The sequence below is a fragment of the Bidens hawaiensis genome, unplaced genomic scaffold (genome assembly GCF_021521415.1).
Source record: "Bidens hawaiensis isolate Kalapana, Puna unplaced genomic scaffold, B.hawaiensis_p1.1 tig00032846_1, whole genome shotgun sequence".
Lineage (NCBI taxonomy): Eukaryota > Viridiplantae > Streptophyta > Magnoliopsida > Asterales > Asteraceae > Bidens > Bidens hawaiensis.
In genome coordinates this window covers 65,850-82,614 of record NW_027495624.1, presented here as the reverse complement: position 1 = coordinate 82,614, position 16,765 = coordinate 65,850, and the positions used below count along the sequence as shown (strand labels likewise).

Below are 16,765 nucleotides of genomic sequence, written 5' to 3'. Positions count from 1 at the left end.
GTTAGGCATGGTCTTGAGTAAGGCTACAGGACCGGTTAGCCGTTAGCCCGAATAGTTTTATTCATTTAACACAAGTACACAACCATTTGTATTGTAATGCTTACTTTAAATATAATGCATCAAATAGTTATGTAAATTTTCTACTTAAAACCGATTATGTAATAAACGTACCTCATGTATATATTGTTTTACTGGTCTATAATATCGTCGGATTTTCTTCGTTTATAATGAATGATATAGGAGATAAGTTAATACTTAAATACGACTATTAATTGTATAACATGCTTACCAATACTGAAGAAAATTTTGATTATTGATGGCGATAACGAAAGAAGCAAATACAATGAAAAAGAAGATAACTTAAACAAGTTCCACAACGAAGGCCGATGCACCTCCTCCACCATTGCACACGCCAGCAGCTCCATATTTGCCACCTCTCTGCTTCAAAACCTGTGATCATCACACCTTACGGTTAACCACCATATCATTCTGCCACGGTATATGCTTAACGATAAAACTTACCCCCAAAAGAGTGACCAGGATACGTGCACCGCTGCAGCCTAGAGGATGTCCCAGTGACACACCACCGCCATGTACATTAAGCTTTGTCTGTAAAGTAAAAACAAAACACATCATTAAAACTAGTAGTGACAATCGTGTGCGGTGGGCATGTTGATAAGTTGAATTGATAAACCTAAACCGCGAACCCATAAATCTATTTGTGTCAAAAACACACTTAAAATCTATGAATGTATGTTATACATTACAAACATATACGCCGTATATGTTATACAGCGTGCAACTTACACGCCGCATAACATATGCGCCCGTATATGTTTTCCTATATATATGGTTTATTGTTTGATGTTTTGATGTAATTTTGATTATGAAATATGCTTCATTTCTTTTTTTATTTTTGTGTCATCGTTTTCTACGATTACAAAATCATTAGCCCGAACATGACCTTTGTAACCCATTTATCTAAACGAGTCAAACGGGTTGACCGGTAGGCGTAAAGTGTAAACGGGTTGGTGGTTTATAAATGGGTTGTTTAATAATGAGTTAAACAGGTTGGCCATACAAATTATTTTGATTCTAGTTTTACACGGGTGGGATCAACAAGCTTAATGAAACGAGTTGACCAGGTCAACCTGTATACGCCCCGTTTAATTAAATGGGTTGAACAGATCAACGCAAAACCTGAATATTTTCGTCTCCTCTCATAACACACATCTAAATGAAACGTAGTATAAAATTTTTCGCGCGTGTGTGTGTGAGAGAGAGAGAAATGTTTAGAGTTGAGAACTCACTGAATCCAACCCGAGAAGTTTCTGGTTTACAAGAGCCACAACCTGCATTAATTAACCGACCACACAAAAGTATCATATTAACGCATCTACTACATGCATGAATTTGTAAACAGTTTTATCAAATATATATACTTACAGCAAATGCTTCATTAATTTCATAAAAATCTATCTGAGAAGCATCCAATCCCGCTCTGGATATAGCCTTAGGTATCGCAAGGGCTGGCGTAGTAGTAAATAACTCAGGCGCCTGCAAATAAATCAAATTTCATTTAATTTTGTATTTCATTTAATTTATATTTATCATTTAACTAATTACCTGTTCAGCATCAGCATATCCAGAAACCTTTGCAATCACATTCAACCCGAGCTTAAGTGCCGTCTCACCACTAACCAAAACAAGTGCAGCTGCACCATCACTGTGGAAAAATAAAATTAAACAAATTTAATTGTTTTAGTTGTTTTAACTTTTAATTAATATTTATTTACCCATTTTTTGAAACATTGGGAAAAAATGCTTACTTTATACCAGATGAATTGCCAGCAGTAACACTGCCACCGTTCTCCTTGAAAGCCGGGCGGAGTTTTCTCAATTTTGCAGCATCAAACTGTAAAAAAGTTTTAAAATATTTTCAAAAACTTAGCTTTGAATGGTGTAATTTAGCTTATGTGGCATTGTTATGACGCGTCACCTTTGCCAAGTCATCATCTTTGTCAACAATTATTGATGGTTTTCCCCTTGGCCCTGGAACTTCAACCTGTATAATTCATGATAACGGTTATTTATGGTCTTGCAAAAAAGTCAAAACAGTTTGACTTTGACCATCTAGTAGAATGAGTAATCTTACCGGAGCAATTTCCCATGAAAACGCACCACTGTCTCGGGCAGCAATACCACGTTCAAAGCTCTGAATCGCATAGTCATCCTGCACGTGTCATTCAGATATTTAGTATTTGCATTTTATTATATTTTCATATAATATGTTGATAACTCAAGATAACAATTATAATGATGAGAGGTACCTGTTGTTCTCTTGTGATTCCATGTGTATCTGCACATATTTCAGCACAATTTCCCATCTTGTAATCATTGAAAACATCCCATAAACCGTCTTTTAGGATTCCATCAACAAGAGTATCATGTCCAAATTTGGATCCTTTCCTGCAGTTAGAATCAGTTCAAGAAGTTTCTAGAAGCATATATGGGATATCTCAGTTATAACTTATAAGTATAAAATGGATACTATGCACAACAGAAGGATGAAAAGACATTATCATATTAACCTTGATTCCGCAATATATTTGGGGACGTTAGACATGCTTTCCATACCACCAGCAACAACTATATCATTTAGACCTAATTGGATACTCTGTGCTGCTAACATGGTTGCTGAAATATTATAAAAAAATATGTTACAATGCTAGTTTTTTTTTTTTACCATAATTTTGAAATGCAATATTAAAACAATGAATACCTTTCATCCCTGATGCACAAACTTTGTTAACAGATGTAGAAACCACTGTGTTAGGGATTCCTGCACCTAACGCTGCTTGTCGGGCAGGACCCTGCCCCAAATTAGCACCAAGAACATTTCCAAAATAAACTTCTTCCACAAGTGATGGATCAACATTTGCCCTCTTTAGCGCACCTAGTGTTTAACATACATAAAAGAGTTAATACAAAAGGTAATATAGGAACCCTGAGCAGTGAGAAAAGTGAACTTACTTTCAATTGCAATGGATCCGAGTTTGGTGGCTGGTAAAGACGAAAGAGAACCAAGAAATCCACCAAGTGGTGTGCGTGCAGCACCAACGATGCATACATCTATATGTGCAAAACCAAGAAAGGTGTAAGTTAGAGAAACCATGAGGCAGCTTAATTTTTTAATACCAAAGCTACTACAATTTCAAGAATGATAAAATGTTTAGACTGCTCAGTGAAATACTGTTATTAACTTATTAGTTATTAGCAACCTGTGTTAGTTGGTAACACTTGCTATCAGTTTCAATAAACCTAATAGTTTATTTTTTCTCCATGAAGAACATATTTAGGATAAATATGGTTTACCATAGGCGTGCGAACGAGCCAAGCCACTTGCAAGCTACTTGAAATCAAATAGATAAAAAAAAAACTCAAAACGAGCCATGCCTTATTGAGCCTGAGCCTCAAATAAAGCTCATTTAGGTATCGAGCTCCAGCTCGAGCCTTGTATGGGAAGATCATTTAGGCTCGTCAAGCATTAACGACCGTAGTGTATATTAAGTTTAAGCTATTTTGGATTTCTAGGTAATAATTACACATTGCATGATCGAACTCGAGTTGAGCTTTGGCTCGTTTAAGGTACTGCACCCAAGCTTAAGCTCGTTAAGCTTTTACTCAAAATATATAAAAATAATCAAAAATCTATATAAATTAATAAATAATAAACGATCTGAGCTCAAGCTTGAAAAAACGACTCGCGAGTAAAGCTCGAGCTTAAAAAAAAGAACTCGAAACAAACTAAGCTCTTGTAAGTCAAAACGAGTCACGCTCGGACTCGGATTGGCTCATTTACACCCCTAGTTTGCTGAAAACAGATGTCAGATATGCATAAGACACTGGATCTCATACGACATCCTATACATGTATCTGAACATATTATGATTTATCAATTTCAATAAACCTAATATATGTTTACACATCTTCGTATTATATTTGCAAAATTCCAGCCAAATATTAGTGCAAAACATATCACCTCAACAATTAATCAACTAAAATGTATTGCATTTTATATTCACAATTAAAATAAAACTATGAATGCAATAACATGAAATTAGTCAAATACCTCTAGGTTTAATGTTGTTAGAACCATCGGCTGCTGCAGCTTGAGCCATCTCAATCAATAAGCCGCAGATATCTGTTCTTCATTTACACAACAAACATTCATATTCAAACTTAATTAGCTACGCATCAATCGGATAATTTACTCATCAAATCAACGATTCTCTTATAAAACTCTAAACTGTTCCGTATACATCACTAAAATCACAACCAATAAACCGATATCTATTCTTCATTCACACAACAAACACTCATATTCAAACTTAATCAGTTTCGATATCGTAAATTATACGATTCTCTTATCAAACTACTATTATCAACTGTTCCGTACACTAAAATCACAATTCTACTAGTAAACACCGTAGATCAATAACTATCACAGTAATCACGCAATATTATAGATCGTACAACACCAGATCCATTAACAAGTTAACAAATTATGAATAATTAGCGAAACAGAATGCGTATAAGATGAATTATAGATCGTACGTACCTTCGGAGTGTAGCAGCTAGCAGTGTGTGTGTGTTGAGTGAGTGAGTGAGTGAGTGAGTTGTTGCCTCGGTGAAATCGCAACGGACGAACCAGCGGTTATTTATATGCGGTTGGTGATGGTGTTTGGGACATGTAATGGAGTGACGCTACACACGATTGGAGCCTAAACTTATTATTATCTTTTGTTTTAAGAATCCTCTGGCTGATCAACCGGCTAAATTCATTATACCGGGATAAGTTCGTTATTTGATTTGGGAAAAACCCTCAACTAAGGTTAATGTTCGTGAACATCCTCCAGAAGGCATGATGCAGTTTAAGGATCTAACTAATGAATATCACTTACTTGTCTGGTATCCCAGTATCACATCCGCTAAAGCTAAATGATGGGAGCAAAAATCGAATCTGGTTAACAATTTATATGGAACACAATTTTTTTGTGAGAGAGTTTTGTAAATTAAAGAATAGTGATTGTAAGTAGATGAAAGAAAAAAGTAAGTAATTTTTTTATAAATTTAGGAAAACTTTGTTTAGCTTTATTTATTTTTAAATGTTTTTGAATTAGTTAGTGAGTATATGAAAGAGAAAACTCTAATAATAAAAAGATATTAAAAATTATTATTTTACTTAATTAAACAGAAAAAAAAATGTGATAATTTTTAGTTTAATTATGGACTAAAATGCCTATATTACTCTACCACCAAATTATTGGCACCTAAACTTATTATTAACTTTGTATTATCATATTTTAGATCTTGTTTTTAACTATTATTATATAATATAATATAACAATATAAGATTAATCTTGAATGTTTGTGTGACCAGATGCACTTTTGATTTTTTAATTTGCCCTTTTATATTTTGATATTTTCATTTGGCGTTTAGTTGTTTGGGTTTGGAAGTCGAAATTTGATTTCTTTATTTGTTTTTTATTTCTTGATTTTTTTTATTTGCTTTTTTTTTCCCTGACTTTTCTTACTTTTTTGATTTCTTTATATGGTTTTTATAGTTTTTTTAATTCAATCTACCGTTGATTTAGATCTAGAACCTTCACGAGCCTAATTAACACCGACCAATTTCACGTCAATTTACACCCACAACGAGCCTGTTGCAACTTGAACAATAATAATCCTTTTTCGAATTGATCTTCTTAACTCGAACCTGTTCTGACCGGTAACCTGAAACACCCCAACACAACCCGTTTGTGAGGCCTACTAGTTTGTTATAAAAGAAACATCATAAACCCATATCATGTGTTTTTTTGCCATCCTAATAATTCAGTCGTTCTTCTATCTTTTGCTGCAAGTCACTATTACCTACCATTTTAAACCACAGGTAACAATTTGTCAACAGAGAGGAGACAAAGTTAAGTGTGACGCGAATTCGACTTGTATCAGTTAACTTCGTTATGGAACCGGCACTAGATCAAAAAATAAATACGTGATCATCTAAAACGGTAATGACACATGTAGAGCTTATTATCAAAGCAGTTACAAGGAAGATTAATTAAATAGAGTTTACTTGATTATAAGGCACTTTCATTTTTTAAACAAATTCAGAAACTTCTAAAGCATTAATAAAAGCAAATAAATTACATTTTGACCCAACAAACTAACTAAAACACACAAATGACTTTACAATTACAAAAGCAGCATATTAAAATTGTACAATGACAACCAAATACACTCTTAATCAGTACTTGAATATCGATACTAATACACATATTTCATGCAACCTAATCAAAGATTCAAAACATGAGAATAACAATTTTCATCTCTAACACTTTGTTAACTCATTGTCTCTTGGTATTTCAAAGTTTAAATCCACTTGTGAGCATGAGGATATCCCCGTTGAGAGTCTCCTCTTATCAGGTGGGTCAGGTCATCACGTTCTGTTTTTTAAGTGAAAAGGTGACATATTTTCTAAGGTGATCCGGGTGTTCAAGGTTAAAAAAGAAAAGTTTTTTCTTTATATTCAACTTGCTTTGAGTATCTTCATTCACAATAAATTATGACCAAAGACTTAATTATTGTCTTTTGTTCCATGATAATATAATAGGATATGGAACATGTCACACCCCGATCATGACGGAAACGTCGGGGCGCAACCGATTGTTCATCGCACACGACACTATTAAGTGACAATATTTAATCAACTCATTTAAATTCATAAAAACACAAAGAGTCACATAACTTGTTCATATAATAACTGAATTCAAATCATAGCAAATAATATATTGTTCGTTTTGCTAATATCCTAATAGTCTCGATAACGTTTTTTCTTCAAGTCCTCGAGTCAACCTAAAGTCAAACCTGTAACATTGCATAAATAGATTTTGTCAACACAAAGGTTGGTGAGAAATTTCATAGTTTTTGAACAATAGATATATAATATGAAATTCCACAACTTGTATACAAAACAATAAATAATAGCAACAATTTAGATTAATGAAAATCGTTAATAAGAATACATTAATGACACCTTTCTATAAGGGGATGCAAAATATACTCGGATTTTGTATGAAATCGTTAATAAGAATACATTAACGACACCTTTCTATAAGGGGATGCCAGATATACTCGGATTTATGAATCAACCATCCAAAAGTGGTAAACACATTAGCACTTAAGCATATAAGCATATAACACCAAATCGAGCATTTATTTAAATAAAGTATACAATAAAGTTTGTGGTTTAAGACTCAAGTATAAATCATTTGGATTTGAATAAGTTTGCAATGTCACCCCCAAAATATAAAAGAGTGAAAACGGGGGATGAAAGTACTCACGTTCAAGTAATAAACTTGAAAGATTTGATGATTTGGAGATTAACCGGAACGATGAGTTTAACGAACGAAGCCTAAAGGAGAAGAAGTCTTGTATTAGAAAAGTTGTCTTGGAAGTCTTTAAACGAAAATAAATGATAAGAAATGTAAACAATTTAAAGTTTAAGGTTTAAAATGTAAATATTTAAGAAATTATAAAAATAGTCCTTTAAAAATGTAAGTTTGCTCGAAACCGGGTTAAAGTATCTAGCCCTTAATTTTACTCAACCTATGTTAAGTAATAAGGTGGGTAAAAATGCAAGAAAGCAAGTCCCTTTATAATATAGATACTAAAACGGGTTTTAACGAGTGTTTGGGTAGTCGGTTCGGGTCTTGGTGACTTGACCAAACCCAAAGTCAACTTTCCCAAAATATTAAATGTATGAGATAACTCAATAAATATTAAAGAGACTTAACCAAGTATGTAGTTCTTATTGTTTTAGAACTAACAACGTCCGTTAAGCGAGTGTTCGGTTTAGTCGGTCAAAACTTTGTTATAGGATCAAGTTGGATTCAACATTCCGAGTACTTTGTGAAAATAATTAAAATCAGTTTATAAAGTATTTTTAAAGAAGTATATAAGCTTTAATGGTTAAAAACACGCTTGTGTGTCTTAAGCGAGTAAACTTGGTTTAGTTCGGTTTGGTTCGGTTTTTATCTTGGAATAAGGCCAAGAATGGTTACCACATGTCCAAACATCATAGAACTTGTAAAATAATTTATAAATAATAATACCAAAGTTTTACATACAAAAAGTCAACAACAAAGTCTTTAAACGAAAGTTCGGTTTTCGGTTTGGATCTTGTTTCGGGATAAGACCGAGGTTAGATTATACAAACCCATAACCATGGAACTAATTAAAATGGTTTTTAGAAACTCAAATCTTACATAAAACATGTTTATACAACTATTTAAACAAACTAGTAAACAAGAGTTCGGCTTCCGGTTTGGAGCTATTTACGGAATAACCGAGGCTAGTCTCTACAAACCCATAACCATGGAACTCAAAATAAAAAATAGAACTAAGATAAGCAGAAGTTAAACAAGTATAACAAGTTTGATGGTTAGATGCGGAAAATATATATAATCAAGGACTACTACGAGTCCTCCATGTAGCTTTGTCTTATGGGCCGGACACTTAACCGACCGAGACCGGAGAAATGCCCACCGAAAGTACAAAGGGTGCTATTATATATATGTTGTATAACAATCTTCAAGTATAAATAAGTGTTAACAAGTTGATTATAATGTAAGACTATGGTCAGTTTGACTTTGGAAAGTCAAACTGCCAAAAAAAATATGAAGAACACCTTTGAATGCTTGAGAATTGGAAAAGAAAGAGATGAATGAGCAAGGATTAATGAAGGGGATAGGGGTGTATATATAGAGTGGGTTGAAAGTGTCAAGAATGGGGTGTGATATCAAGGTTTGCATGCAAGAGGGGTCAAGACAAGTCACAAAACAACACCAAAAAAAAAAAGATGGGGCTGGTCTGCTGCTGGTCAGCACGTCGGTTCGCGTCCGGAAGTTCGTTTTTGATGTATCTTGAGCGTTTTAAGTCCGTTTTCGAATCCGTAAAAGGGGTTTTTCAAATTAGACAAGCGGGAATGTTTTAGTAACATAAAATCCAATATTTTATATATCTGAAATGATCGGGATATAAATCGGGTCGGTTTACAACATAAAAACAAATACAAAATAAATACAATTTGACCCGAAATCGAGGGATGTCACAGAACACTAGTGGTCTTCAGACTTCAATTATTATCATGCTCAAATTTGGAGAGATTAAAAGTGACCAAACAAACTTGACTGTGAATTTAAATGGTACATAAACTGGACCATGGTCCATCCTCTACGAACCAATATACATGGTAATAGTTATAAACTGTATTTTCGGGTATCGATCACAGGCACATCTTTTGTCGAACGACGCCAAACAGGATTTTACAATAGTTAGGTTATGATTTGATTTGTTTTTAATAATTAGCGTTAGTATGTACATATAAGTTCATCTTTTAAATTTGGTGTATTGGTTTTCATTAATCCTAACTTTTATCTTTTGATCGTTGTCGGTCTCACCAAATGGTAATCCTAACTGTCACCTTTTATTATATTTGTTCCTAACGTCTGCGAGAGGTCGCCGGAAAAATGTGCTTTTGCTGGAAAACTCAACATTTTTGTCTAATACATCTTTGTAACCATGGATCGGACCTTTAGAAGCTTTTTTCTAGTAAAGACCTCAATTATCAAGGTCGTCGGAACCCTAGAACCATCATTGGAATCAGTTGGTGGTGCTCAAGTGGTGGTGGTCAGATGGTGATGGTGGCATTCAGGTGGTGTTCGGGTTGAGTTTTTCGGCAAAAAAATGTGACTTTTCCGGCCAAAAGATTTTTCTGACAACCTGCAAGTGACGGCATTAGGATTATGTTACTCGCGGACCTCTAGAAACAAATACGTTAAAAGATGAGACAATCAGCAGCCAGTTCGTTAATAAAAGTGCACGGATATACCTTTACATTTGGTTTAGTTTGAAGAAATTAAGAAGTACATATTATTGTCATTTTCAAACACAACAAGTCAATTTAGGATCATCATTTGGTGAAGCAAATTTAATGAAATTTGGTATCTTTCATTATTAATAAATAAATATATAAACAAAGTGTACGGATTATATACAGATTTATAAGTATAGAGATGTTATATGACTAATGAACCTTGATTTCACTAGTGTTTGGTTATTGTATTTTGGGTTATGGGTCAAGTTATTCTACAAAGGTATACAAAAATGAGAAGGATGAGAAGAATTTATAGTTACACACAAAAAAACCCTTCAAAAAAAATTTAAATAAAAAATCATAACTCAAAATATAATAAAAAAAAACACAAAAATATTTCCACCGTCTTTCTCGTTCTTAAAAAAAAGCACACACACAATGTTAAGGGAAAAGATCATTGTGTCTTTTTGTTTATCATTGTGTTTTGTGTTTATTTTCATCATTGATTGTGTTTTTTTTCCTTCGCATTGTGTATTTTTTTCTTGATATTGTGTTATATTACTTAACATTGTGTTATATTTTGTTCAACATTGTGTTATATTTTGCGATTTATTGTGTCTTTTTCAGTTATAATTGTGTTTTTTGTTCATTTTCATCATTGTGCTTTTTGTCTCTGCATTGTGTCTTTTCGGCGTTTTTTTAACGAGAATGACAAGGGAAACTTTTTTTTTTTAATTTTTTCGTTTTTTATTTATATTTTGATTTACAATTTTTTTTATTAATTTTTTGAAATTTTTTTGAGGGGATTTTTGTGTGGCCACAAATCCTTCTTACACTTCTCATTTTTGTCTCCCTTTGTATTTTAACCTTTCCCTGTATTTATTAAAGCTTTTATATATTGTAACTAAATTTAGAGCCCGTGTAACACACGAGATGATCCAAATAATAAAGTTATAAATAAAGCAAATAAGTACTTACATTATATAAAAAAATGATTACATCTATGCTTATATTATACTATGTGTACATAAATTGATTTTATTTATATCAGAACATTATTCTTTTTCAAAAAAAAATGAACTTAATAAAAACAATAATAATAATAATAACACAAGTGCAAAAACATACCTGAGAACGGTCCATCTATTAAAAATTTGATTCTCAGTATCATATATATATAATTGAAAGAATTTTGGTTATGAACCAATTTAAAAAAAGACTTTTCATACATTAATAGTTCTGAGCTACACCACGAAAATGATTTTATAATTTTGAGGGGGCTTCTCGACTTTGCCATAATGACAACACATAAAAATAGCACGTTAGCATGTTCAATTTTGTGAATGTTTTGCTTCACTTGAGTATAATTTTGTATGACATGTTTCACACACTACATTTTATTCATCATTAAAGGAAAAGTTAATGCTGACAACAATGTTTCAAAGTTGATAAAAGTTAGAGCATTGATAGGCATGGAGGTAGTATGTCAAAAGTGCTCGCCGTCTTTTCTTAAATTTTAATAGTTGTGGGAAAAATAGTCAATTAGCCAAATCCTGAATTTTCTCATTATTTCCAAAAATGTCATTGAAGATAAACTTGAACCTAAATCACGTTTAAAATTCTAACTTTCATTTTTTTGCCATTTTCAAGTTAAAACTTTTAACCCGTAACAAATTTGATGATAAATCTACTTGCATTCTCTAACTTTTAAAAATACTCATATTACCCCCTTTTTGTTGTAACAAATTTTGAGCAAAATGCAGTTAACTTGTACCACACAATCTATTTACCAACTTTTGACTCGTAACAATGAAATTTAAGTCCCACAAAAAACCTGAAACAATCATTGATAAAAAAACCGAGAAACTGACTATGATAAACTTTATTATATATGAAAGTGAATGGTATATATTATTATATTTTAACATTTATATAGTTTAGTAAATTAACTGAAAAAATCTATGGATAGTTTAAAGCATATATTTATAATTTATAAGAATATTTATTTTTATAAAAATGCATAGCATATATGATAAAATAAAGTTTAAAGGAAAATGAATAATTTAATCATGTTATAAATATAATATAAATGGAGTGCAAAAGGAAAGTGAATAAATATTGATCTATGACATAGTTATTAGTTTGGAGGGAAAAAAATTATTAGGTTTAACCACAAACTGACACGTGTCCACAGTTATTTTACTTTATTAGAATAGGTAGATAACTAAATCATACGAAACATAAGATATTTGTACTTGTTTTCTTGTATTGTTTTGGTGGTATCATAGTAAGTATAGGCCGGATCATTTGTTCATACAAACAATAGTTAGAACAAAAATTAAAGCTTACGGCTCATTTTTTTAACAAGTTTGGAACTCAAATGTGCGCGATTGTTTCAAAGAAAGTTAAGAATCAAAAGCGCACTTGTTTTCTCTTCAAACGGAAAATTAGAATAAACTAGAATCGAAGAAACTTAGAAGAATCCAAAATGATGTTGTCATTTTCATCACACATCCACTAGAGGTGCACAAATCGGGTTTTCCCCGATTCCGGGTATGGAACTGGGTTCCAATGTGACCGGGTATTGGAAAATCGGGTATTGGTTATACCCGGTTCGGGTTTGGGTATTGTGTCTTAAAATCATACCCTATGCATCGGGTTCAGGTCGGGTGTAAAAACGGGTATTCTAAAATCAGGTATTTGAATACCCTGTTTTCGGGTATCGAAAAAAGCCCTATTTTCAGGAATAGATGGAGTTTTTTTAAGGGGATGCACTTTTGTGGGGTATTTTTTGGGTATAGATCGGGTATTTGAAAAACCATGTTCCGGGCATGGAACCGGTTCACGTTTTTGGGTATTATTGGGTACGGTCTCGTCAATTAAAAGTACACGAAAAGAATTATACAACTCATGATTTGGCGTTAGGTGCCATAATTTTTTCCTTGAAGTTATGGAGACACTATTTATATGGAGTTAAGTTTATCGTGTACACTGATCATAAAAGTTTAAAACATATCTTTGATCAAAAGGAACTTAACATGCGTCAAAGAAGATGGATGGAAACCCTAAATGATTATGACTGTGAAATCATCTATCATGAAGGAAAAGCAAATGTAGTAGTTGACGCATTAAGTCGTAAAGAATATGAAAAACCCAGAGACTTAGAGCCTTAAGACTGGAACTACAAATAGATTTAATTGCACAAATCAAGGAGGCTCAAAAGAAAGCAATAGAAGAAAACCAAATCTCTGAAGAAAAACGGAATGGTACAATCGACTCTTTAGTTAAAGGAGATGATGAGATACTCAGACTTGGAATTAGAATCTGGGTACCAAATATTGAGGATTTATGTGAAAGGATTATGAATGAAGCTCATCGATCAAAGTATATGATGCATCCTGGTAGTGATAAAATGTATCAAAACCTTAAACCTAACTACTGGTGGAACATGATGAAAAAGGATATTGCTCTGTTCGTAGCCAAATGTTTAACATGTTTGCAAGTTAAGGCTGAGCATCAGAAACCTTCAGGGTTGCTACAACAATCTGAATTACCTGTATGGAAATTGGAGATGATAACAATGGATTTTATTACGAAACTCCCTAAGACTACCCGACAACATAATGCTATTTGGGTCATAATTGATAGGTTAACCAAGTCTGCTCATTTCATAACTATCAATAAATCTTACTCTATGGATAGATTAGCACGAATATACGTGAACAACATAGTATCATTACATGGTATGCCATTATCTATCATATATGATCGGGATAGTAGATTTACTTTACATTTTTGGAAAAGTTTCCAACAAGCATTAGGAACTCAACTAAATCTTAGCACTGCTTATCATCCTCAAACTGATGGGCAGAGTGAGAGAACAATTCAAACGCTTGAAGATATGCTTCGAGCTTGTGTGATTGATTTAGGAGGAAGTTGGGATGATCACCTTCCTTTGATGGAATTCTCGTACAATAATAGTTACCACACGAGTATTCAAGCCGCACGTTTTGAAGCATTGTATGGACGAAATGTAGAACGCCAGTGTGTTGGTCTGAAACTGGAGATAGTCAAATGTTTGGACCTGAGATAGTCCAAGAAACAACAGATAAGATATTACAAATCCGTGAACGACTTAAGACGGCAAGAGACCGACAAAAAAATTATGCTGATGTACGCCTTAAGCCGTTAGAATTTCAAGTAGGCGATAAAGTTTTATTAAAAGTTTCACCCTGGAAAGGTGTTGTACGATTCAGCAAGAAAGGAAAACTAAGTCCGCGTTTTGTTGGACTATTTGAAGTGTAGAACGAATCGGTACTGTTTCTTATCGCTTACGACTGCCAGAAGAGATGAAAGGAATACATGATGTATTTCATGTTTCTAACTTACGAAAGTGTCTAGCTGACGAAACTTTAGCTATGCTTTAAAGGATGTTGAAATCAATGAGAATCTAAAATTTGTTGAACAACCTCTACAAGTTGAAGATTTCCAAGTAAAGAGACTTAAATGACGAAAGCTAAAATTAGTCAAGATAAGATGGAACTCTCGAAAAGGACCATAATTTACTTGGGAATTAGAATCGAAAATGAGAAAGAAGTATCCACATCTGTTCTAGCGAATCTCGAGGACGAGATTCATTCCAAGGTGGGGAGGATGTAACACCCACAAAGTTTAGGTCCAATTTTGACAAGTTTATAAAGGTAAAGGACCAAAAATAATTATGAGAAAGATAATGGGAAAAAGTATGATAAAGAAAAGAAAGCATATTATGCTAAGGGAATAAGTAAGGAAACTCCATCCCACATGGAAAGTGGGAAAGAAATAAAAGCACTTTATAAGGAAGTAGTTTTCCATGGTAATGTTCTTATGGGGCTAACCACTCTCACTCGTCCTAGCGGAGGGTGCGAAGCACCCGACGCGCACGGACACGGACTCGGACTCGGGCGATGGGCATAATGTGGCGTTTTGATGGCGCACTTGGCACTTCGCATGCTCGCATCGCCACGAGCCACATAAGGGCCGCTTTAGTATTTTTGAACTGTGGAAGATAAACCAAGAAGTGACGAGTTAACAAAGTCCAGGGGTTGAAAATAAAATTTCTGATTTCCAGACCCATCGCGCTACGCGACGGATATACTTATTAGATCATCGCGCTACGCGATGCAGTTTCCCATGAGTTTAGAAAAAGGGGCGTCGCACTACGCGATGGTCCAGAAGGAAGGGGTATCGCGCTACGCGATGACCCGGTTAAGTAACCGGATCAACCACGTGTCAACACGTGGCAATCTCTGGTGGATTGCGGCGCCGCGCTATGCGATGGCCAGGGGAAAACCCCATCGCGCTACGCGACGGTCCCCAAAACTTTGCCTATAAAAGGGGGCTACGGGTTTGAAGCATTCTCATTCCAAAATCACCTTTCTTTACACACACATAACCTTGGGGAACGTGCCCGACCATTGTGAAGTTCCGTGGTCCCGATTTCTCGTAAAACGTGCATGAATTGAAGTTCTGACGCTCCGTCGAGTGGTTAAGCGAGTTTGAAACAAAATTCTGACGGTTTAAGTAGAAGTGCTACTTGTACAAGGCTTAGGCAAATCAAAATACCCTCGTAAGGTAGGGATTCTGCTTAAGTTATTATTTTATTATTATTTAATGGCTTAGACCCTAGTCAAGGGTATAGTCTATACCTTGATCAAGTAAGTAAGTGAAATATAAGCTTTCATAAGATAAGATTATTGATGAAATGTTGCTCTTTATTTTTATAAAGATATTACTTATGAAAGAAGAAACTTGATATATACGTTTCTTCATGATGAAGAAATGTAGCATATAAATGTTTTACAAAATGAAATGAATATCAAGGTAAAGGTTATGCAAATAGACTTAAGGTCTATAGCTAGATTGTAGATCTAGTTATTTATAGAATGTTATTCTCGTACTATAGGTCCGAGATAAAGATCAGACATCTGTTGGTGAGAAATCTTGAAATCAACAAAAGGTGAATACGTCCAAACCTTTTTATAGTGTGAAATGTTTTATGACGTGAATACGTCTATGTACTGTATATTTTGAAAAGATATCTACTCTTTGAAACTATGGACTGTTATCCATATGTGAAAGACTTATGGAAATATTTGCATGAGGATTGGTTCAAATCCTCTAAAACGTTTTGATACAAGGTAGTACTAAACACTCAGGCTAAAATACACATGTGTCTGGATCCTTATATATATGTACTGTAGTGGGCACCCTACAGACATACTGACCATGAGGCAAGTGACTGTCTCTAGGGCGAGTGAAGTCCGATTATGTGGTTTGTGCTTATGTTTAGTTCCGATGAGATGGGATTGAGACCCACTGAGTCGTTGAGCAGTATTGGTGTTGTGTCATTACGAATTATGAAAATGTTTTATTGAGTCAGCGTATTCACCAGCATATAGCTGACGTATTTTGAAACTGTTTTCAGGTAATCGGGAGTAAGAAATAGTGATGGATATGCTAGTAAAGATAGAAGAACACTGGGCATAGTTTACAGCTGATGGCTCAGCTAATTTTGTAATGAAGCATATATATTAAACTTGTTCTTAACCAAGAAATTTTGTAAAACGATCAAGGGTGTTTAACTCCCTTTTGTTATGAAATTAAATATTTTAAATTAACATTTTCCGCTGCAAACTTTGATAAATTGACAAAAGTGGTACCAACTGTGAGTCACACGCCTAGGCCCGAAGGCGGGGTGTGACAGGTTGGTATCAGAGCCATCGGTTTTAGCGAATTAAGTATTTTACTTAGGCTTTAACCAATTTAAGTGTATGAAAGTACGGA

At 33.9% G+C, this 16,765-nt stretch overlaps 1 protein-coding gene across 1 annotated transcript; it reads right to left on the bottom strand.

The window, feature by feature from the left end:
- Positions 1–266: 266 nt before the first annotated feature.
- Positions 267–4,181, bottom strand: LOC143584188 (acetyl-CoA acetyltransferase 2-like). The gene is made up of 13 exons (XM_077066291.1): positions 4,133–4,181; positions 3,034–3,132; positions 2,783–2,956; positions 2,592–2,697; positions 2,331–2,469; positions 2,156–2,233; positions 2,000–2,065; positions 1,830–1,915; positions 1,627–1,726; positions 1,447–1,557; positions 1,311–1,352; positions 523–609; positions 267–450 (listed from the first exon to the last, which is right to left on the bottom strand). The coding sequence occupies exons 1-13, from the start codon at positions 4,179–4,181 to the stop codon at positions 361–363; spliced, it is 1,227 nt and encodes a 408-aa protein (XP_076922406.1). The 3' UTR covers positions 267–360.
- Between the last annotated feature and the right edge of the window lie 12,584 nt (positions 4,182–16,765).